Genomic DNA, 24,358 nt, shown 5'->3' on the forward strand with positions numbered 1-24,358 from the left:
CCACGAGACCACCCCTGTCCATCAGCCAGCCACCAGAGGGTTGTAAGAATCTTTTCTCTGACCCTACCTCCTCCTAGTCATTGGGTACCAAAGGGCAGGGTCCCAAGGACAGCTCTATCTGTCTACGCTCAGCCTATGGTGATGATATCCATTTCCTCGAAGCTGAAAGTATCGTCCTCCTACTTAGATGCGGATTCCAAGAGTTGAGAGAGATTTTGAAAAGATGTTCCAGTCTGAGTCTTTCCCTGAGGCAAGTGATTGGCTGTGTTATCATGACCAGTGAAGAAGAGAGCGTTTACGATCCCGCAATGAATGGGGCTCTCCAAGAGAAAGGCACTATCAATCAATCATTTTTAAAGCGCGGCAAATCACCCGTAAGGGTCTCGAGGTGCTGTAAGGGCCAAATCATCAACACCACCTCCTCTTCCCAGCCAGCAAATGCCTTCCATTGTTTTAAGATGCAAGACAGTGGCTGGAAAAGAACCCCTGGCCGCCATGGTCTTTTCTTTTCCTTTTTTATTTCTGTGCACTGCTACTCTGAAGACCAGGAGCAGCACAGGACAGAATGCAGATGAAAAGAGAAGAGGTGAGAAAGAAACAGGTGCAGGGTGTTTACAGAGACATGGGTGATAGGGGGCAAGAAGGCAATGTGGGCATCTTTGGACATATGAAGAGGGGGAAGATCGTACAGAACAGGCGGGGGACAGGTAAAGAAAAGAAAGGAAGAGATGTGGGCCACACCAAAAAGGAGGAAGGGTACCCAGAGGATCATGGGCACCCTGCTCCCCCCAAAATAAAGGGGGAGCTGAGGAGTAATCTAAAGACATAAAAAGGGCAATAAAATAGAGAAAAACAAACCTGATGCACAGTGATGTTCACAGAGAAAGCATTCTTCAGGTTGGGTTCATCGTCCTAGTGAATACCCTCCAAGGTGAAAATTATGGTTGGACGGAGAGGGGTTGTCAGATACAGTTTCCTCACAGCAACATAGGTAGTACCTCTGGTGGGAAACTAGAACTACCAGTACCGGACCCGGCCATGTAGTCTTAGTGTGACCCCTCAGAACTTTACTAAGGTTCTTGTGCCGATGACAGGATGTCCACTGCTGTGCATACCTACACAATGGTCTCTCCTGAATGATGTCAAAGGAAGCTAGAGCGACTGTTCAGCCCGATGCTTCAGACCCTGAAGAAGCCCTGGTGAAGCCTGGGCTGTCAGCAGACTGACACATCCTCCTAGTTTCCATCCACTGTACACAAATGTGGACTCTTGTCTGGCAAAGCTCTTCCCTCCTCCATTGAGGATAATTGCCTTCGGCCTTGGGTGCAGAGGTAGCTGAAAATGCAAACAAGCCTCTCATGCATTCCAAACAAATGAATTAATAATGTATTTGTAGAGCACAAGTGTTCTCCTAGTAAGGGTGTCCTGGCACTACAGGAGGGATTGGAAGAAGTCAACAGATGACCATCTTTAATAGCCCCATTTTAAAGTTTCTCCAAATCCATTTAGTTGAACATCAAAGCCAACTGGGGATGAATAGAGTACCCGTTCTTGGCCCGACCATGAAATAGCGGACACATGCCCCCACCTCTTGGCTCATCACACTGATCTCCGACTCTCCAAAGTCTGGGGATGGGGGCTCACTGCGGGGAATGCTCCATTAGTGCTTCTTCGGACACAACAGATGTGTCCCTTCCCAAATAGGCGTTAGAGTTGAACCTTCCTGCCATTGAAGACTTGGGACCGGTGCTGAGATCCGGGTGGTGACTTTCCAATGGGGCCAGACTCTAAACCAAAAGCAGCCCTCTGGCACAAATGTTCAAACCCGCCCTGCTCTCTTCGTCCTCGCTCGCTCTCTTTCCCCTCTCCTTTCTCTTTCCCCTCTCTCTCTTTCGCACTCTCTTTCCTCTCTGTCTCCTCTCTCTCCTGAAGCCCCCTGTGCCCATTGTAGTTACCTGGGGACGATGGGGAAAATGAGAGGTGTACGAAGCGGACCCTGCCCTACAAAATGGCCTCCAACGGCTTCAACCCACCGGGGAAATGCCCAATGGAAAAAACAGGCAATCTGGGCTTGCTTTCTCCACAGACAATCCCGTACCCTCTTGTACATCAATAGGCTGGTGGGGTGGAGGGGGCTGGGGGGGTGGGTTGATGGTTTCCACAGCTGTGCCGCATGACTGTGGCTTTGTGGAAGTGGCCGGTGCAACAAGGCACATTTCTGCTAGTCTCTTGGAGTGTGATGCTAGAAATGAATGAGAGCCTATGCAGATGGGAAATTTTCTAGTAAGAGCATGGCCCCAACTTCAAGGGATGGAGTCATCCAACCGTAGACACCATGGATCTTATCAGAACTGAAGTGCGACGATTTGGAACCAAGCGTGCAGAAGTCAAGTGGGGCTATTTTTAATACAATACGGTTAGTATACAATTTTTTGGGTACAATGAGTGTTAAGCTATGCTGAGGCCAGACCTCTCACTATGGTCCCTTATAAACAAAAGAATTGATGCAAACCTTTTTAACAAGCCTTGCCAATGCCAATAGGTCTGACTTGTAGTTTAAAGTCCCTCTTCAGTCACTGATGACTTTAGTCAGACACTAAATAAGTCATCATTCATGCACTGTCACTCATCCTTGAACTTGTGCGTCCATTTATCCACTCACTCTTGCATTCAGCCACTTTAATACAACCAGCAAATGCAAGATAAATTAAAAGAACACTAAAAAGTAGACGAAATGCTGTCATATACGTGCAATAAAATATATATATTTTAAAAAGGTTTTTTACAAATAACCTACTGCTGGGCAGCCATTTTAGAATGGTATAATGCAGTTTATGCACAGTATAATTGTATTACATGCTAAAAGCATGTTTGCTTTAAGATCAGCATTTTGCAATAAATCAGTAATGGTTGTCTTATTGATCAGATCCGATCTATGGCATTTGACATAACGTTTTCCAATTAATTAATCAGGCCAGCAGCCTTTATCAAGGCAGCCATCAGGCATACTATCATAAAAATATCAAAAATATACAAAATTGTATTTGGTAAAATAATATACAGCCGCTCCTAAGAGCCTGCAGCAAGGTTTAAAACCAGGGTTCTTGAGAGGGGTATGCAACACCAAAGTCCTCCCTAATATGTTCATTTGGGAGATTCCAGATAATGAAATATCTGTTTATTGCTTTAACATAGTGTAGTAGCAATCCACCAAAATTGGCTTTAACCTATGTTTTTCACAATAATTTAGTCAGGCCTACTGCCTTAGTTGTAATACTAATAAACACAGTAGTTTAGCTTTGATCAATGGCTTGCCACCATAATCAACTCAAGCCTACCGTCTTGATCATAAGATTTCTCAGAAGGTAGGAAATGCAGTACAAGTTCTCTTTTTCAGTGCACACGCGCCTCCTGCTCAATCAAAACATGTAGGGAGGAAGACCGACATTTGGGTGGCGCCCAAGCCTCTTATTTTAATACTGCTGTGATGGCTCTATAGCTGTTGTCCACATCAAGTGTAGCACCTGCGGCCTTGTCCAGCCACACCTAAAAACAACTTCAGAGATATTTTGATGGGACTTCAGTCACAAGGAAAATGGAAAATAATCAAAATTTATGTATTTGAGAAAAAATATTGCTGCAGCCAACCAGTGGAGATGGTGACGGCCCTCATACATGCGCCTTCACGACACCTGTATTAATGACTGCCGACCACAGATCCCTTGTATGTTCCATGATTACTCTTTGTCTTCCAGTTCTTGAGAGATGGTGGGGGACAAAGCGGATTGACTACACACTCTACTGCCCAGACGCCCTTACTGCATTTCCCACCGTGACGCTGCCTCACCTCTTCCACGCCAGCTACTGGGAATCCACGGATGTGGTGGCCTTCATCTTACGGCAGGTACGGAGCCCTTGATGTCGGAGTGCCGTGATGTGGTAAGGGGGCTGGATATCTGAACTCGCATTTGCGTGTTTGTCAGTGCCAGAGTTGGACATAAACGCTAATGTGGTACTTAAATGTCTCTTTATTGTGAGGGGGTTGAAATGCAGTACCTTTCATGCGCCAGTGTGCGGTGTGAGGATAATTGTCCCAAATCAAAAAGTAATTGTACTTGCAAATGACCAGTGAGCCCCCATGCATGGATATCACAAAGGGTCACGTTTGGGAGCAGAATCCCCTGGACCGAGGTGAGAGGAAGTACCTTGAGGACAGTACAGAAAGGCATAGTTTGTCTGTAGGGTGACGAATGTCTCCGGGCCATGGTCATCCATCGGGGCCGCCTTTAATGCTGCTGTTGCCTTTGTCAGTATTTCCTGACCTATTCTGAATGGGGTAAGGTGCAAGGTTCCAGTCCCCTCCCTCTGACTGGGGCGTTACCAAAGTCAATGAGCAGTGTCAACAGTCCAGTAGGCACCTGCGATAGCTGGTGTGGCAATCCTCATATGCAATCCCTTCCACTACAAACTTCTACAGATCTGGAGTGATTGTGAACGTGGCCATCGATAGATCAGCTCACACAGCAGACGTCGGCTCGTGTGAATAGGTCTGCGGCTCCTATGCCTCAGTGAATATTACAGGTCCTGAGCCGGGTGAAGGGTCCATCAGTGCCCCATATGGATTCCTCCTATCTCCCAGGTCAGATTCAGGGAGTATGGCACCCAGGGTGCCGTTCGCCATGGCAATAATGGTGCCCCAAACAGACCATCTGTGTCCATGCATTGGTGATGATTTGCTGTTCAAGCAGGTGGCGGCCATCTTGGTCTCTGCCTAGCTCCGCCTCCACCTACCAGCATGTGATCAACCGACCTCTTTCTTTTGTCTGTCCTTGCAGTGCACTTGGAATTCTATGTGCACTTTGACCTGGTTCTGAGGTTTGTCTAAATTCAGGTCATGATGATCTGCGTTCACTGTTTTTGATCAGTGTAATAATAATAATTGATATTGAATTCATAAACTGCTCTGAGGCAGTAAGTGGTTTTTGTGGTGTCATTTGCTTACAGGTGTGTGGACATTGCATTATGTCTCGTTCTGCAATAGTCCAGGGTTTCCCATAATCCACCAGTTGGATTGTGTTGTGTAGTTAGTAGGCCATGCACTGGTGGCTGGTGGTGTGAGAGTGAGGGTGCTGGGATCTGTGTGTCTTGGCTCTGCCAGTGATGATTTTGTGGTGCATGAAATGTGCTGATGGTGCAGCATTACTTTGCCAACTGGATAGCTCTGATGTCATACTGTGCCTCGAAGAGCACATCAGGGCGACCTCCTGGGCTCTGTCGGTTGTGAGATAAAGGTGTGTATTGCATGACTTTGAATAGGTTGGTGCATTGAATAACACATTTACATATTACTTTATTATAATTGACAAATGTTTAATGCAATGCATTACATGTAGTTAGTGGGATCAATAACCATATGAAACATTATATTTCATTTCTGCATTCAAAGGCAGTTGAGTTTTCAATGCCTAAAGATTTAACCCACTGGTACATTCCCAGCCCTATCACATGGAGAACGGCCAGCTGGACTGGGCCAGTGGTGGTAGAACCAGGGCCAGGTCATTGGTGCCGATCACCCCAGCGACTTTTGTGCCTGGTTCTAGGGACTAGTCATTTTAATCCTGAGCGCCCACCACTCTCCAGGACCTGCTCACCATTCCGACAGAGATGGCGAAAGATCAGCGCCTGTAGAGGGAAAAAGGTTGAGGCATGTCTGAGACCCTTGATGAGTGTAGGGCTTGGGGTGCCCACACACCCTCTTGGCGGTTTTGTTGATGGTGCACAGGCGGTGTGAATAGAGGGTGACTCCCCTGTAGGTGTGCACATGTTACTCTTCAGGTGAGCAGCTCTCATTTTTTTATTGCATCTATAGTTGCCAGCTGGCTGGGTAGTTATGACTTTCGTTCCCATCCTTTGTTTATCCCACTTTTCTTTTGAGTATCATGTGACGTGATGTTATTGTGCGAGCGTCATTATGTACCTACAGGTGATGGTGAAGGAGACATTGGCTCTGCCTGAGCTTGAGGAGACTTCAGTCTACAGCCCTCCCATCCCGCGTGAGCGATGGCAGCGTAAGAGGACTCTGGTGAAGATACGAGTAAGTGCACGCGTTGTACCCGCAAAACCTACTTAACACCTGTGCTGGTGGTTCCCGTCTGATATCCCCTCTCATTGCAGAATGTGACATCCAATCACCGCTCGAGTGACGTCATCGTTCTTGAGGGACGACCGCAGCTTCTGACTGGACGCTTCATGTATGGACCGCTGGACGTGGTCACTCTGACTGGAGAGAAGGTGATTTTGGGGGTAGAGGGGTCATGTGGAGATCTGCCCCATCCCCTCCAGGCGGTCTTTCTATACTGGCACAATACTCCATAGTGGGGACTCCTACACCATCCTCTGGCAATACCATCACACTACTATACCATGAACACTACTATACCATGTCCATAAGTGCCAAGATGTTGCTCTGTCAAGGAGCAGTCCTGCATCATGCTCTACAACCAACACTTGTGCACCGTACCCTCACTGTTAGCATTCTTACAACATTTTCTACAGCCAGGTGATCTACACATCCCCCGCAGGAAGTGTTCCCGTTTCATCCCCCACATCCCATATACAACCACTTAAGCTAGGGTTCTTGCACAATCACCCAAAGTCTGTGCACCTTGGCTACTCTTCATAAACACCCATAGTTAGCCCTTACATGGTGCCTCTCGGTCAGTGACTCTGCACAGACCGTGCTTGTGTACCCTACTTCAAATCAAGGGTTTCTAGCCCTAATATCATTTACTGTATTCCAGCCACAACAGTTTGTGCCCTTGCAACCCCACTACAGTCACCTCACATACACACACCAAATAGCTAGTGCCCTTATGCTGCAATCCATGGTCCGATCTCTTACATCGACCTCCAGACGGCCCTCTTGCATCATCCTCCCATAATCTGCCCTGTTCCACAATCTGCGCTCTTCCCCAGTTTGCCCTCTTGCATCATCCTCCCACAATCAGCTGTCTTCCACCTTTATCCAAAGTCCGTCCTCTACATCATCCTCTAGTCCGCTATATTGCTTCATCCTCCCACAATATGCCCTCTTCCATTCTGCCCCCCTGCATCATCCTTCCACAATCTGTTCTCTTGTACCTTCATCCAAATTCTGTCCTCTTGCATCATCCTCAACTCGGCCATCCTGCATCAATCTCCCACGATCTGCACTCTTCCGCAGTCTGCCTCTTGCATCATCCTCAAGTCTGCCCCTTGCATCATCCTCCCACAATCTGTTCTCTTGTACCTTCATCCACATTCTGTCCTCTTTCATTATCCTCAGTTCAGCCATTCTGCATCATCCTGCATCAATTGCTCTCTGCACTCTTCCCATTCTGCCTTTTGATTCATCCTGCAGTCAGCTATCTGGTACCATCCTCCCATAACCTGCCCTCTTCCATCTTCCTCCATGTTGTACAAACATCTCAATGCGATCCTTTGGTTTCTCTTTAGGTGGATGTGTACATCATGGTCCAGCCTCTCTCTGGAAAGTGGATCTATTTTGGCACTGAGGTGACAACCAACAGTGGGCGCGTCTCTTTTACCATCCCTGAGAAACAACAGCTTGGAATCGGGATGTACCCCGTTCGGATGGTTGTTCGGTGAGGAGAACTATATGGAATCTCTGGGCTATGGCCCATAGTGCTGGAAAGAAAATCAAAGTATTCATATAAACATAGAGTTCTAAGTAAGAGGAGGGTCTGCTCATTAAAGCAGAGTGTGCATGAACTTGATAGGTGTCACCAAGATAAGCAATAACATTCCAGCACTGGTCACTAGTTCCTGGTGCTGTATGTGTACCCTAAATGTCAACTTTAAAAAGACGAAGCAATCCCTGTAAACTCAAACAGTATTGCCTGGGTGCACTGACCCTTTAATGTGAGGATGAGCAATGAGGTCTGAGCTGTTAATGTGGTGACCCACAGTGTGAACATTGATGGGACCCACAGTATCCTTTCACTGTTTACACTCGCGTCTAAGGCGCACAGCATCTTTAGTGTAAGCCAGAGCAGTCACAGTGACAGGACTGGCTAGAACCAACCACACTACCCTTTCACTGTTCATGAGGACACTCGAGTCTGAGACACACTGTGTCTTTAATGTAAGCTAGGGCAGTCCAGCCTGAGCTACTCTACCCCCTTACTGCAGTGCCCCATAAGTGTAAACAGTGACAGGACTGGCAAACACTAACCACACACTACACTTTCACTGTTAACAAGGACACTCAGGCCTGGGACTATGCCAACAAATGACCATAGAGTCTAGGTGTACTGCCCCTTCACTGTAAAAAATCAGCATGGAGCCTGAGCTGTACTGTCTGTATCAATGAATGGCCATAGAGTCTAGGTGTACTGTCCCTTCACTGTAAAGAATGAGCATGGAGCCTGAGCTGTACAGTCTGTATCAATGAATGGCCATAGAGTCTAGGTGTACTGCCCCTTCACTGTAAAGAATGAGCATGGAGCCTGAGCTGTACAGTCTATATCAATAAATAGCCAAAGAGTCTAGGTGTACTACCCATTCACTGTAAACAATGAACATGGAGCCTGAGCTGTACAGGCTTTAATGCCAACAAATGACCATAGAGTCTAGGTGTACAGCCCCTTCACTGTAAACAATGAGCATGGAGCCCGAGCTGTACAGTCTATATCAATGAATAGCCTTAGAGTCTAGGTGTACAGCTCCTTCACTGTAAAGAATGAGCATGGAGCATGAGCTGTACAGTCTATATCAATGAATAGCCATAAAGTCTAGGTGTACAGCCCCTTCACTGTAAACAATGAGCATGGAGCCTGAGCTGTACAGTCTATATCAATGAATAGCCATAGAGTCTAGGTGTACAGCACTGTAAAGAATGAGCATGGAGCCTGAGCTGTACAGTCTATATCCATGAATAGCCATAGAGTCTAGGTGTACAGCCCCTTCACTGTAAACAATGAGCATGGAGCCAGAGCTGTACAGTCTATATCAATGAATAGCCATAGAGTCTAGGTGTACAGCACTGTAAAGAATGAGCATGGAGCCTGAGCTGTACAGTCTATATCAATGTATAGCCATAGAGTCTAGGTGTACTGCCCCTTCACTGTAAAGAATGAGCATGGAGCCTGAGCTGTACAGTCTATATCAATGAATAGCCATAGAGTCTAGGTGTACTGCCCCTTCACTGTAAAGAATGAGCATGGAGCCTGAGCTGTACAGTCTGTATCAATGAATAGCCATAGAGTCTAGGTGTACTGCCCCTTCACTGTAAAGAATGAGCATGGAGCCTGAGCTGTACAGTCTATATCAATGAATAGCCATAGAGTCTAGGTGTACTGCCCCTTCACTGTAAAGAATGAGCATGGAGCCTGAGCTGTACAGTCTATATCAATGAATAGCCATAGAGTCTAGGTGTACAGCACTGTAAAGAATGAGCATGGAGCCTGAGCTGTACAGTCTATATCAATGAATAGCCATAGAGTCTAGGTGTACTGCCCCTTCACTGTAAAGAATGAGCATGGAGCCTGAGCTGTACAGTCTGTATCAATGAATAGCCATAGAGTCTAGGTGTACTGCCCCTTCACTGTAAAGAATGAGCATGGAGCCTGAGCTGTACAGTCTATATCAATGAATAGCCATAGAGTCTAGGTGTACAGCACTGTAAAGAATGAGCATGGAGCCTGAGCTGTACAGTCTATATCAATGAATAGCCATAGAGTCTATGTGTACAGCCCCTTCACTGTAAACAATGAGCATGGAGCCAGAGCTGTACAGTCTATATCAATGAATAGGCATAGAGTCTAGGTGTACAGCACTGTAAAGAATGAGCATGGAGCCTGAGCTGTACAGTCTATATCAATGAATAGCCATAGAGTCTAGGTGTACTGCCCCTTCACTGTAAAGAATGAGCATGGAGCCTGAGCTGTACAGTCTGTATCAATGAATGGCCATAGAGTCTAGGTGTACTGCCCCTTCACTGTAAAGAATGAGCATGGAGCCTGAGCTGTACAGTCTATATCAATGAATAGCCATAGAGTCTAGGTGTACTGCCCGTTCCATGTAAACTGTGCACATGGAGCCTCCGCTGTACAGTCTATAATATCAATGGAGGACCACAGAGTCTAGGTTCAGCCACTTTGTTCTGGATAATGGTGTCTTGAGTGGATAGCCACTGTCTCCTCAGCCATCTGTAGGAGTGAAGTAGAGTGGTGGCTTTAGTGCCTGGCTGTGGGCATCGTATCATGCATCTCTAGACCCTAGTGGCATTGAATAAGGCAACATGATGTGAAGCAGATGTTAGGATTGCATTTTCCCAGATGTTGAAGTTGCCATACTTATTGATCTTGACGTGTGTTCAGTCAAATACTTCTATAGCGCAGAAAAGGTGATTGGACGTTAGCTGTGAGTTCACAGGATGTGAGTTTCCACATTCCTTTCATCTGCAGATTTCTAGAATTTATGGTGGACCAAATTCATTACCCATAGAGAGTTTGTCCTTCAGATTGAAAAAGCCCAATCTCAAAATGCATAGCAGTTATTGCTGCCCGTTTGAGGAAAAATTATCTTTTATTCCACTACCTTGATAACTGGCTGATCCAAAAAGTACAGAGGGTTTTCCACTCCACCTTTTGGCTTCCTGACCAGTCAGAGTTCCATATCATTCTGCACCTTCAGAAACTATTTAGAAACTAATTTACTTGGGCTCCTGTCTGGACACTGAGAAGGTGTTTCCTTCTATGGAGAGTCGATCTACTTTACAGCTGTAATGTTGCGATCCCTGAGCCATGCACCGCCCAAGAGTGAAAAGCTTCTCCCCTGCTGGTATCTGTGGCCATAATATTGAACATCAGCCTGTACATATGCCATCTGCAACAGTGTGCAAGATCAATGGAGCCTGAAGCGGGATTCCTGGGAATTCCTAAAACATCTATTCCAGGTAGATTTCCAATCCCTAAAATGATGGCACAATCATCACAATGTCCTTCATGAAATTCCTTTCCATCAAGTTCCCCCAAAACAAACAATAGTCACAGATGCGTCATTGAGAGGTGGAAGGTGATAGGGGATGCGCTGGATCCTTGGGGTATTATGCAGGTAATGTTGAGCTTCTGGGACCTGCAGGAGCCTATGGGACTTTTAGAATTGATGATTATTACTTCTAAGCATCCTTTTGTGCTCCGGTATTTTATCAAAGTGAAGAATGCTTTCCATATAATCACGTCAATCCACCTCAATACGTTTCTAGTAAACCCAAAAGCTCCAAAAAAGACCTGAAGCTACCCGAAGTATCCCACTGTGGTCCCTCTTCGGTCAGGCACAACAGGAGTGGTCGTGTTCACCATCTAGCGAAGTAAGTGCGAAAAACTGTATGGTTAGGGAGTTAGTAGACTAAAAGTATCGAGCTTCCAGCATGTGGCATAGTCAGGACAGCCTTGTGAGTTCCTGTATTCAACAGCCAGATTGGAAGCAGTAGGCAGCAAACTTCTGCTCTTTCTACAGTTATCACAGGTGCAGATATTACACTGGTATAGTCAAGAAAGGATTGTTTGAAGCATTGCACACACTAATGTTTACCTCAACAGGGGAATATCCAAAAGTGAATCCTTCCCTCTACAACTAAAAGGTTGTTTGATGGATTTCGGAGTCAAGTACCTGACAATTCATGTTCCTCTCTGTGAGAGCTGATGAAAATGGAATAAAGGATGGACAAGAGTGTCTGTGGCAAAGCACATATGCTAATACCTTAGCACTTTGCTCTGAAATCTAAGCCACAGGAGGGGGGCGCCACACATTGTAAGCCTAGATCATTGCATTACCTCGGTTAATATATTGCTCTGTAAAGTATTTAATCCTTTCGGAAAGAGGTTCATTGACAGCAAACAGTACAGGATCATTTAAGGCTTGTTTATGGACTGTGGGATCCAAATGTCCAAGATGAGAATTTTGCTGACCCTGGCAATCTGCGGTACAGGGGCCCTACAGGGAGGTCTTCTGGGACTGGGAAAGATTAGGATTTGCACCCTGAGGGTAAGATGTGAGTTAGAGATGGTGCAGCTCTCCAGCATTGATGTAGAAGTGTCTCCGCAGATCCACAACCAAGGTGTTGCTTATCTCTGGTCTTTGTCTTGCTTTCGGAACAGCTAGGCTACTGGGCAGTTTTGGTTCCTTCAGATGTTTTTGAGGTAGATTGTCCTAGCAGGGGGAGGACCACTTAAAGCATTGCATTTGTCCTGCTCTGATGTGAATGTCCAGATTGATGTTTAGATGATGTATAAGTTACTGGCTCAAAGAGGCGAGTAATAATCCAACTTTGTTGGCCAAGGTGGGATGTCTCCGCCAACAAAAATTCTGCTTCTATAAAAACTCAAGTTCTTCTCCCAATCAAGGAGACTTGTGTCTTCCTTCTCCATATACGTCAGGTGCAGGAAGTCACAGGTCAGGGGTAAATACTGGCCCCAGATGGAGCCCATCAAAAGCCCAGTATTACTAGGTGACAGTCGGCACCACAAGAAAGGTTGAGAAGAGTGAGGGTGAATCCTATTCAGAACCCTCGGAAAGGATATCAATCTCCTACTTCTGATGGGAAAGAAACAGGGATGCCCCATGCAAACACGGTCCCACCTGATTGAGGCATGGAGGTTGTGTGATGCTGTATGTGCGATTGATGTATAGCTCTTCGCTCCAAACTGCTCCCTGGTCTCACAAACTTTCCCTACTGTGCAGGGGTGACCATGCCTATGCCGAGAACTTCTTTCCGAATGGTATATAACTGTACATTCTGCATCCTGGTGTCGTATACCACTTTCTGTCCTTGTCTCCTTCTAGTGTGCAGTGAAGATCACACCTATGCAGAGTAAACACGGTGTTTGTGATAAGTCATTTGTTTGTCCAAATGACCCACCTCGCTCTCTCTTACACACCTCTCTACCCTTGTTTCCTCTCCTCTGCAGGGGAGATCACACCTATGCCGAGTCCTATCTGACGGTGGTTGACAAGAACACCCAGTGTGTTGTCTTCAGCATCGACGGCTCCTTCACTGCCAGTGTCTCCATCATGGGCAGTGACCCCAAGGTTCGGGCGGGGGCTGTGGACGTGGTCAGGTAGGTGTTCATCGGACTACTCCGAAAGCAAGGTGTTGGTGGTAGTTTATTTTACGGTTTATATTTTTTCAAATATAGATAATGTTTTTAATATGAGAACTTACAGCAATGTTTCCAATGTTACAAGACACTTGACCCACAAACAGTGGGTAGTAACAGTATTCTCGCCAAGCCGTCCCTCGACACCCTCATATTGTTTGTTTTTTGATTAGCAACTTTCTTCCTTTCCCAGCTCTTGGGAATTGTTTCTTAAGGTGCTCATTGGTTACTCCTTCTATACATGGCATGTGTGTCTCTTCAGTTTCTTTTCTTCTGATCTGTATGGTCTTGAAGTGACAGCCTTGCTGAATACGGTTGCCACGGCTCTTTACTGGTAGCTAAGCATAATGGAAATTTTGGCTCTGCTTGCCTTTTTTAATTCATGATTACCAAAATCAGAGCAGGAGTAGACTCTACCCTGGGGCTTTTTAGGCTCAGCCTCAAGGGCTGGAGCTCCCAAGACCCAGGAGGGAGAGGGTGCCCCTAGACTGCCTCCTTGTAGGTACAACTTAACCCAGGACATGGTGACCTAGTCCCCGAGTTTCAAAATGGCAGCCACAACATTCCTATTCTTTACTGTTGCGAGCAGCCAACCAGATTCCTTAGTCTGGTACAATCCAATAGGACCGTAGTGGCCGATAGAGGGAAAATAAGCCCTCTCAGCACATTAGAATCCTTGAATCTTAAAATTTACAGTACCTGTGCACAGCACGTGCTGTGCCCAAGCCCTCCATGGGCAGGCAAGTCTTCATGGGAGCCCAGCTGCCCATGGACACTCCCATCCCTCATTTTTTAGGTCGAGCGACCTATCTCAATGCGCATGCGCATTGAGAGCGGGAGCTCGATATAAAGGGGTTTAAACAGAGGTTTAACTAGCTGGCGATTTGGTGCTGTGCCCGTGAAATGCTTGTGCACAGCATCAAATCGCCAGCCATCTGCCATCTGTTCCCCAGCAGCTCCGCCCCACAAGCTTCCCCCAGCGTGCGCTCTGGCTCAGCCGAGCCGCACTCCTCCCACACCTCTCACCCACAAGTGAAGCTTCACTTCAAAGCATGCCGTTATCATTCATTGTTTTCACGGCCGGCCTCCGGCCGTGACTCGCATTTCTCCTTCCTTCCAGCGCTGGCTTTCCTCCCACACCTCTCACCCACAAGTGAAGCTTCACTTCAAAGCATGCCGTTATCATTCATTGTTTTCGGCCGGCCGTGACTCGCATTTCTCCTTCCTTCCAGCGCTGGCTTGTTTTTATCATGTCCCTTTACTTGTAAGGCAATCCTTGATACATCAGTGCCTTCTAAGCTTAACCATAACTGCCACTCATTTTCACTTCCTCACATACTGACACGCTGAGGCACAGGCACTTAGCACAGCACGAGAACAACTCTTCTCACGGAGCATTGAGCAATGTACTGAAACACACTCCCCATGGTATTTCCTATCAAACAACGCAATTCCACAAAGTGACATGCAACAGGTCGCTTTGGCGCCTTTTCTGGGTATAAAGCACTATATGAATGTAAACCCATAACAATACCCGAGATGGTTGCCATTAAGGGCCAATGAACATTGAATTAAAAGATATCAGAGTTTGCACGTGTGGGAGGGTAGCATGTTACTGTGTGGCACAATGCATTCTTTTTTTCTCTATAAATCACAACACAGCACAATTAGCTGTGTGGCGAGCTGTAATTGGATATTTCATTACATTTGCACAATACTTTTGTATTTTTGGGCCTATACCATGCGATACTTCGCTTTATAACAAATATGCATCACACAGGATGCATTGGAACACCGGAAGCTAATACCGCCTGGAGACCTCCGGTAGCCCTGCTGTGTGGTATTACCTCCTTTACGATCTCCGTGGGTCAGAATCGGTATAACTTGGTAATTGCTCATGTTCAACCCAGTATCACGCTGCAAAACGTAGAATACGGTGTGTTTTTCCCTTACATTTTAAATCTTGGAAAACTGTGGTAAATGTGTATGGACAAAAACAAGGCTATTTTATGTGGTTGGGTAATCTACCAGCCAGCCAACTGAAAGCTTCATGGCACCTTCTTCCAAACAAGCATTGAAAATGCAATAGGTCTCGCCTTTGATTAAGTTAAAGCCATTTGCTTTGCTAATGGTATTGTATAGCAAAGTAATTGGCTTTAACTTAATCAAAGGCGAGACCTATCGCATCCACCACCGCATCCACCACCACATCCACCACACCCAGCACAATCACTTCCACCACCACCACATCCACCACATCACCACCACATCCACCACCACCGCATCCACCACCACCACCACCACCACATCCACCATCACATCCACCACCAACACATCCACCATCACCTCCACATCCACCACCACATCCACCATCACCTCCACATCCACCACCACCGCATCCACCACCACCGCATCCACCACCACCACACCCACCACCACCACACCCACCACCACTACATCCACCACCACATCCACCACCACATCCACCATCACCTCCACCTCCACATCCACCACCACATCCACCATCACCTCCGCATCCACCACCACCGCATCCACCACCACCACACCCACCACCACTACATCCATCACCACATCCACCACAACCACCACCCCATCCACCACGACCACCGCATCCAGCGCATCCACCACCACCGCATCCAGCACCACATCCACCATCACCACCACATCCACCACCACATCCACCATCACCTCCACATCCACCATCACCTCCACATCCACCATGACATCCACCGCCACATCCACCACCACATCCACCACCACCACATCCACCAGCACCGCATCCACCACCACCGCATCCACCACCACCACCACACCCACCAGCACCGCATCCACCACCACCACCGCATCCACCACCACCACCACACCCACCACACCCACCACCACTACATCTACCACCACATCCACTACAACCACCACTACCACTACCACCACCACTACCACCACCACCGCATCCACCACCGCATCCACCACCGCATCCACCATCACCACATCCACCGCATCCACCACCACCACATCCACCGCATCCACCACCACAACCACCACCGCATCCACCACCACCGCATCCACCACCACCACATCCACCGCATCCACCACCACCGCATCCACCACCACATCCACCATCACCACCACAGCCACCATCACATCCACCACCACCACCACATCCACCATGACATCCACCGCCACATCCACCACCACATCCACCACCACATCCACCACATACATCACCACCGCATCCACCACCACTGCATCCACCACCACCACCACACCCACCACTACATCCACCACCACATCCACTACAACCACCACCCCATCCACCACTACCACCCCATCCACCACTACCAACGCATCCACCACCACCACCGCATCCACCATCATCACATCCACGGCATCCACCACCACATCCACCACCACATCCACCATCACCTCCACTATCACCTCCACATCCACCATCACCTCCACATCCACCATCACCATCACCTCCACCTCCACATCCACCATCACCTCCACATCCACCATCACCTCCACCTCCACATCCACCATCACCTCCACATCCACCATCACCTCCACATCCACCATCACCTCCACATCCACCATCACCTCCACATCCACCATCACCTCCACGTCCAACATGACATCCACCACCACCACATCCATCACCACCACATCCATCACCACCACATCCACCACCACATCCATCACCACCACCACATCCATCACCACCACCACATCCATCACCACCACCACATCCATCACCACCACCACATCCATCACCACCACATCCATCACCACCACATCCACCACCACACCCACCACCACATCCACCATCACCTCCACATCCACCATGACAACCACCACCCCATCCACCACCACCACTGCATCCACCACCACCACCACCGCATCCACCACCACCACATCCACCGCATCCACCACCACCGCATCCACCACATCCACCATCACCACCATCACATCCACCACCACATCCACCACCACATCCACCATCACCTCCACATCCACCATGACATCCACTGCCACATCCACCACCACCACATCCACCACCACCACCACCACATCCACCACCGCATCCGCCACCACTACATCCACCGCCACATCCACCACCACCACATCCACCGCATCCACCACCACCACCGCATCCGCCACCACCACCGCATCTGCCACCACTACATCCACCCCCACATCCACTACAACCACCACCCCATCCACCACTACCACCACCACCGCATCCACCACCACCACGGCATCCACCATCACCACATTCACCGCATCCACCACCACACCCACCACCACATCCACCATGACCTCCACATCCACCACCGCCACATCCACCACCGCCACATCCACCACCACATCCACCACCACCACCACATCCACCACCACATCCACCACTTCCACCACCACCACATCCACCACCACATCCACCACCACATCCACCACCTCATCCACCACCACCACATCCACCACCTCATCCACCACCGCATCCACCACACCCACCACCATCACTTCCACCACCACATCCACCACCACTTTCACCACATCCACAACCACCACATCCACAACCACCACATCCACCACATCACCACCACATCCACCACCACCACATCCACCACCACCACCACACCCACCACACCCACCACCACTACATCTACCACCACATCCACTACAACCACCACTACCACTACCACCACCACTACCACCACCACCGCATCCACCACCGCATCCACCACCGCATCCACCATCACCACATCCACCGCATCCACCACCACCACATCCACCGCATCCACCACCACAACCACCACCGCATCCACCACCACCGCATCCACCACCACCACAGCCACCGCATCCACCACCACCGCATCCACCACCACATCCACCATCACCACCACAGCCACCATCACATCCACCACCACCACCACATCCACCATGACATCCACCGCCACATCCACCACCACATCCACCACATACATCACCACCGCATCCACCACCACCGCATCCACCACCACCACCACACCCACCACTACATCCACCACCACATCCACTACAACCACCACCCCATCCACCACTACCAACGCATCCACCACCACCACCGCATCCACCATCATCACATCCACGGCATCCACCACCACATCCACCATCACCTCCACTATCACCTCCACATCCACCATCACCTCCACATCCACCATCACCATCACCTCCACCTCCACATCCACCATCACCTCCACATCCACCATCACCTCCACCTCCACATCCACCATCACCTCCACATCCACCATCACCTCCACATCCACCATCACCTCCACATCCACCATCACCTCCACATCCACCATCACCTCCACATCCACCATCACCTCCACATCCACCATCACCTCCACGTCCAACATGACATCCACCACCGCCACATCCACCACCACATCCATCACCACCACATCCATCACCACCACATCCACCACCACATCCATCACCACCACCACATCCATCACCACCACCACATCCATCACCACCACCACATCCATCACCACCACCACATCCATCACCACCACCACATCCATCACCACCACCACATCCATCACCACCACATCCATCACCACCACATCCACCACCACATCCACCACCACATCCACCATCACCTCCACATCCACCATGACAACCACCACCCCATCCACCACCACCACTGCATCCACCACCACCACCACCGCATCCACCACCACCACATCCACCGCATCCACCACCACCGCATCCACCACATCCACCATCACCACCATCACATCCACCACCACATCCACCATCACCTCCACATCCACCATGACATCCACTGCCACATCCACCACCACCACATCCACCACCACCGCATCCACCACCACCACATCCACCACCGCATCCGCCACCACTACATCCACCGCCACATCCACCACCACCACATCCACCGCATCCACCACCACCACATCCACCACCACCGCATCCGCCACCACCACCGCATCTGCCACCACTACATCCACCCCCACATCCACTACAACCACCACCCCATCCACCACTACCACCACCACCGCATCCACCACCACCACGGCATCCACCATCACCACATTCACCGCATCCACCACCACATCCACCACCACATCCACCATGACCTCCACATCCACCACCGCCACATCCACCACCGCCACATCCACCACCACATCCATCACCACCACCACATCCACCACCACATCCACCACTTCCACCACCACCACATCCACCACCACATCCACCACCACATCCACCACCTCATCCACCACCACCACATCCACCACCTCATCCACCACCGCATCCACCACACCCACCACCATCACTTCCACCACCACATCCACCACCACTTTCACCACATCCACAACCACCACATCCACAACCACCACATCCACCACATCACCACCACATCCACCACCACCACATCCACCACCACATCCACCCCCTCATCCACCACCACCACATCCACCACCACCATATCCCCCAGATCCACCACTACCACATCTATATGTGTGTGTGTGGCTCTGTGTGTGTGTAGGTGCAAATGCAATGTTCTTGGATTTTCGTCACAATAAAATACACTGAACATAATCTTCACAAAAGTTATTTACAAACGTTTAAGCTATTGCCATTATAAATTACAATAACTTTTATTTAAGTATTAATTATTTACAAAATTAAAAGCCATTGTTATGTGTAATATCAAGCCATCCAAGTCACGTAAATACAACACACATTGCATTACAAATGCTATAGGTGTCACATTTGCAAAAGTTAACACTATTGACATTGTAACTGACAAAGCTATTAATTTTGCTACTTTCAAAACCAACACATAAATAAAAAGTGTCATTTGCAATACCAATAGCTCAAACTTTCCTAATGCGAGACCTATTGCATTTCTAATGCTTGTCTTGTTTATTTATTTTTTGCGGTACTGGGTTACTCTGGCAGTACTGCAGCTAAAGCGTCACCTAAGGTACTGTGCAAGCTTCACTTCCTGATGCTTGCGTGGTTCTCTTGGTACCGTGGCTCCTGCCGTCCTTGGGAGGCTGCGCTGGTTTTTTTTATTCAACGGCCAGGGATCCAGGGGAACCCTACCATACCCCTTTTTGTCTTTGTTTTATTCTCACCTCAGGGCAATGGGCCAGTCCTGAAATGCCAGCTACAACATTGCTCTTCAAGTTGTGTTCAGTCAATCAGATTGCTCAGTCCCTCTTAACCTGTACTGGTCCTGCAGGATTAAAGGGGTTGACTGGAAAAAGGTTGTCGTGGCCAATCAGAATGCTTTCTTTGAATTTTTGGCAGTACACGACCAACAGTCCAGATACCACAATATTTTAATGACTAATTTATTGAAAATGGCTTAACGGAATTACACCAAATAACAAAGAGCACAGTTTCTGAGTAAAGGTCTAACTTTCTGCCAAATTTGGTGTCAACCCCAAATCCTGGACTGATGCTGGTGGTTTCTCGACACAGAGTGCCTGAGGCCTGCTAACCAGACCTCAGTGCCTGTGCCTGTACCCTTAAACTTTTACGTCAAATTGACTTTTACCAAATTGGCTGAGCTAACTTACCTGTACGTCCTTAGTAAATTGTAACCAAGGCATGTAAAATAAAGGGTCCCCTGAGGGATTGCAGCACTGGCTTTGCCCCTCTGTATGGGACACATGTACAACAAGACTCCCAGCCCACCATTTGCAGGTTGGAAGATCAGTTTTAACTACTAGCCCAACTTTGGCTTTGCCGTTGCTTTAAATGGCAGACTTCCACCTGGTATAGGTGTCAACCACCCCTATGGCAGGTTTATTGCGTGCTTAGGCCAGGTGCCACATATTCCACAGGCTGAACCTGCGATTGTACATGTTCTGATACTAAAAACACAAAACTTATCTTTTTATTGTGGAAAAATGTGGTTGCCCAATTGGCGAGTGGAGAGATTCACGCTGACCCCTCATCTGTGCTAACTCTGGAATAGTGCTACCAAAGTGGGCCATCCAAAGTATCAAACAACTCGTTACATTAACCCACATTAACCCCGATTTGATTCTCAGGTCGAAATCAAGGTAACAAGGTATAATGTGCAACTTTGGCAAAGTTGACACTTTGTTGCCTTTAGTCCCATGTCTATACCGGTTGCACATGGGGTCATCTCGCTGAGACCGCTTTCTGGCCCAAATCTTCAACGCCGCCACTGTGCAGCACCAGGGACCAGGACCCAATGCACAAAATTGCACCGGAGTTCGCTGAGACTGGGAGTGTTGTTGAAGTGCAGCTGGGATCCCCAGACGACGAGTTATCGACTCAGGTAGGATTGGGCTGTTACGCAATGCTAAGCGACAGGCCTTCTACCAGCACCAAGAGGACTTCGAAGGACGTCGACCCAATGACCAGGAATGCCTCACCCCCTTCGTGGACCGAGGTGTAGTTGCAGCAAGATCCCCATTGACCACATCCCATCCACAGCGTCTTTTGAGCATTTTCAGCTTCCTTCATCCCCTGCATCAGGACCACTTCCATAGAAAAAGCCCAGAAAAGGATAAAAGTGCCTGGAGCTGACTGGAGACAGCTGCATCTCCTGAGGTCTCTGTTTCGGAGTACCTTATTGATCCTCCTGACTGGCTTCCTACTGGAGTTGATTGCCTAAAGTGACTCTAAGTGACTGCATTTAAACTAGCCCAAAGATTTCTGTCAAATTAGTTGAGTTTGTCTATGCTTGTTTGCGGTTGAGTGAAATGCTTGGATTTACTATACCTTGTAGATTTTATATCTCCGGAACCCTCTGGTGTATCTTTTTATCCATTGAGGTGTCCAAAAATACATCACAATACAATCTATTTTTATAAACTGGTGTCATAATTTCTTGGTGTCTTGTCGGTTTCTTCTTCAATTGTTGTGGTGCTATTTAAATGCTTTTCACCTGTTCCTTTGTGTAAGGCTGGCTGCTGCGAGTCCCAGCTACCCAGAGTTAAGCTGAAGGTTTGACAAATGAAACCTTAGAGTCCTTAAGGTGTTGGTAGGTCTATTACATAAAGAGGTCGTACAGCCACACCATGTAATACACCTGATTGCCTCACAGTACCGGTTACCTATTTGCTCTCTCTATGCTCATCCCTTGATCTCCCTTTTCATTTTTATGTTGCTCGCTCTTCTTGCTCTAACACCCCTACCTCACTTCCTCACCACTTCTTTTACACAGGCACTGGCAGGACTCTGGCTTTATGATTGTGTACGTCACCGGACGGCCGGACATGCAGAAGTACCGGGTGGTGGCATGGCTCTCACAGCACAACTTTCCCCACGGCATTGTGTCCTTCTGCGACGGGCTGACCCACGATCCTCTGCGTCAGAAGGCGGTCTTTCTCCAAAGCCTGGTGCAAGAGGTAAGAATGCACAGTGAAGTTAGGCCTGAGGGTCGCAAGAGGAGCCATACCCAGGATCCTTACAAGGCCTCCACCAACAAGCAGAAGCTATCTGAGACCAAGCCCCTTGTGGCACATTCGTTCATCCGGAGCGTCACTTTCGTGGCACTCTGGAGGCACAAATTATAACATCATATTTACGAGTTCACGCAAAGCCACTTTAAGTGGCTTTTCATGGCTTTTTAGATATGAAGTAATGCAACTCTGCGCAAGTCGCTGCGTTGCCTTACTCTACGTTAAAGAGGCTTTTCATGGGTGTTGCATGAATTTTGGCAAATTCCCAGATTTACAAGGACTTATAAACATGGGAATGGGTTGAAAGCTCCAGGGAAGGCATAACAAGGAGAAACACATTTATTTCTAATAATTTTTGTCCTCATTCTATGTATGTTGCATTCTGCAGCACACATTGAAGGAAGAACACTCCCCTTTGATTGTTTTTGTGCAGGGAGGTGTCCCGTCTTACATAAAAACAATCATTCCTACAACGCAGGCAGCTAAAACGGTGCCAGCTGTGGGAAAGGGCAGGAATGCACAGTATATCAGTCAGTGTCAGTCAGTCAGTTCAACTTTATTCGGATACAATAGTAACCCTAAAAGCACAAAAAGATAAATGCATCACAATAATTGATAAAAAGATAAGAATTCCATATACATGTATCCAAAGTGGCTAGTGCAAGGACAACCATCATATTAGTGTATACAATTAATTAATTAAAACAGTTTGCAGATTATGTATATGTGCAAGGAACCATCATAGACCTACGCGCCCTTATTGCAGTTTTAAGAAAAGTGCCAGTGCGGAAAATCAATTCAACATTGTCTAAGTCTAGAATACAACAATATGCTGCCTCCAGGTTAGTTGGTCTTCTCTTATTAAAATATGGATAAAACAACTGTTTAGAGGATTTAAGATAATATTTACAGAAAAATATAAAGTGCATAGTGGTTTGCTCACTCCTCCCGTCACAAGGGCACAAATTTTGATTAAAATTTGGGCTATAGCCTAGTGGTAAACGGAGTGCAAATCGGATTGTGCCTGCTCTTAGTCATGCGAAGCGGATATCAATGCCATATAATTTCGCACAAATGTTTTCTTGGACTCCACCACTTCCCGCTCGTTGTTGTATAGGGAATACAGAGCGTTCCGCAGATCCTTTTTAGGGGCTGATTATGCTGATATGGGATCCAGGAAGACACTTTCTTTGTTTATGATATGCAAACTGTCGAGAACACCGCTTAGCCATGGAATTTCTAAGCCTTTATCACAATGTAAACAATCCGCTATGTCAAGAATGCCGCTTCATTCTTCCACACATACCCACATAAGTGCCGGTCGTGCCCAAATAAAATCAGTTAAAAATTGATATTGAGCTCCTTGTGGCATATATATTGGGGGGTTGAGATTGGGGTGCTCAGTAATTTCCTGCAGAAACGGTTTTCTTCTTGCTGGATCGCTGAGCAATTGACAGTTCCCCAAATCTCAGCACCATATGTGGCCACCGGGGTGCATTGAAGTTTGTATATTTTCCATACTGCTAAAAGAGCACCCGTGGTCTTAGGGCGGGGTAAACTTAAATTGAGTTGGTGGCCTTTGAGAACTTGCTCCTGGTGTGAGCTAACTGCTCGCTCCAGGAGCCGTTCACAGCAAAGGCCAAACCTAAGTAAACAAATGATCTGACCGAAGTCCGTTTTTGACCGTCTATTTTAATTAATCCTATTTCGCGCTTCTCTGGG

General features: G+C 48.0%; 1 protein-coding gene across 2 annotated transcripts in view; it reads left to right on the forward strand.

Annotated features, from left to right (window-relative positions):
- The window catches only part of PITPNM1 (phosphatidylinositol transfer protein membrane associated 1), a 297,695-nt gene that overhangs the window by 243,559 nt on the left and 29,778 nt on the right, over positions 1 to 24,358 (forward strand). For both annotated transcript variants that reach the window (XM_086953244.1, XM_086953245.1), the window contains exons 17-22: positions 3,756 to 3,904; positions 5,984 to 6,094; positions 6,175 to 6,291; positions 7,495 to 7,643; positions 12,972 to 13,121; positions 22,399 to 22,582. In XM_086953244.1, the coding sequence (XP_086809370.1) occupies positions 3,756 to 3,904; positions 5,984 to 6,094; positions 6,175 to 6,291; positions 7,495 to 7,643; positions 12,972 to 13,121; positions 22,399 to 22,582 (860 nt within the window). The remainder of the gene's footprint in view (positions 1 to 3,755; positions 3,905 to 5,983; positions 6,095 to 6,174; positions 6,292 to 7,494; positions 7,644 to 12,971; positions 13,122 to 22,398; positions 22,583 to 24,358) is intronic.

The sequence above is a fragment of the Lissotriton vulgaris genome, chromosome 1_2 (genome assembly GCF_964263255.1).
Source record: "Lissotriton vulgaris chromosome 1_2, aLisVul1.2, whole genome shotgun sequence".
In the NCBI taxonomy this organism is placed as follows: domain Eukaryota; kingdom Metazoa; phylum Chordata; class Amphibia; order Caudata; family Salamandridae; genus Lissotriton; species Lissotriton vulgaris.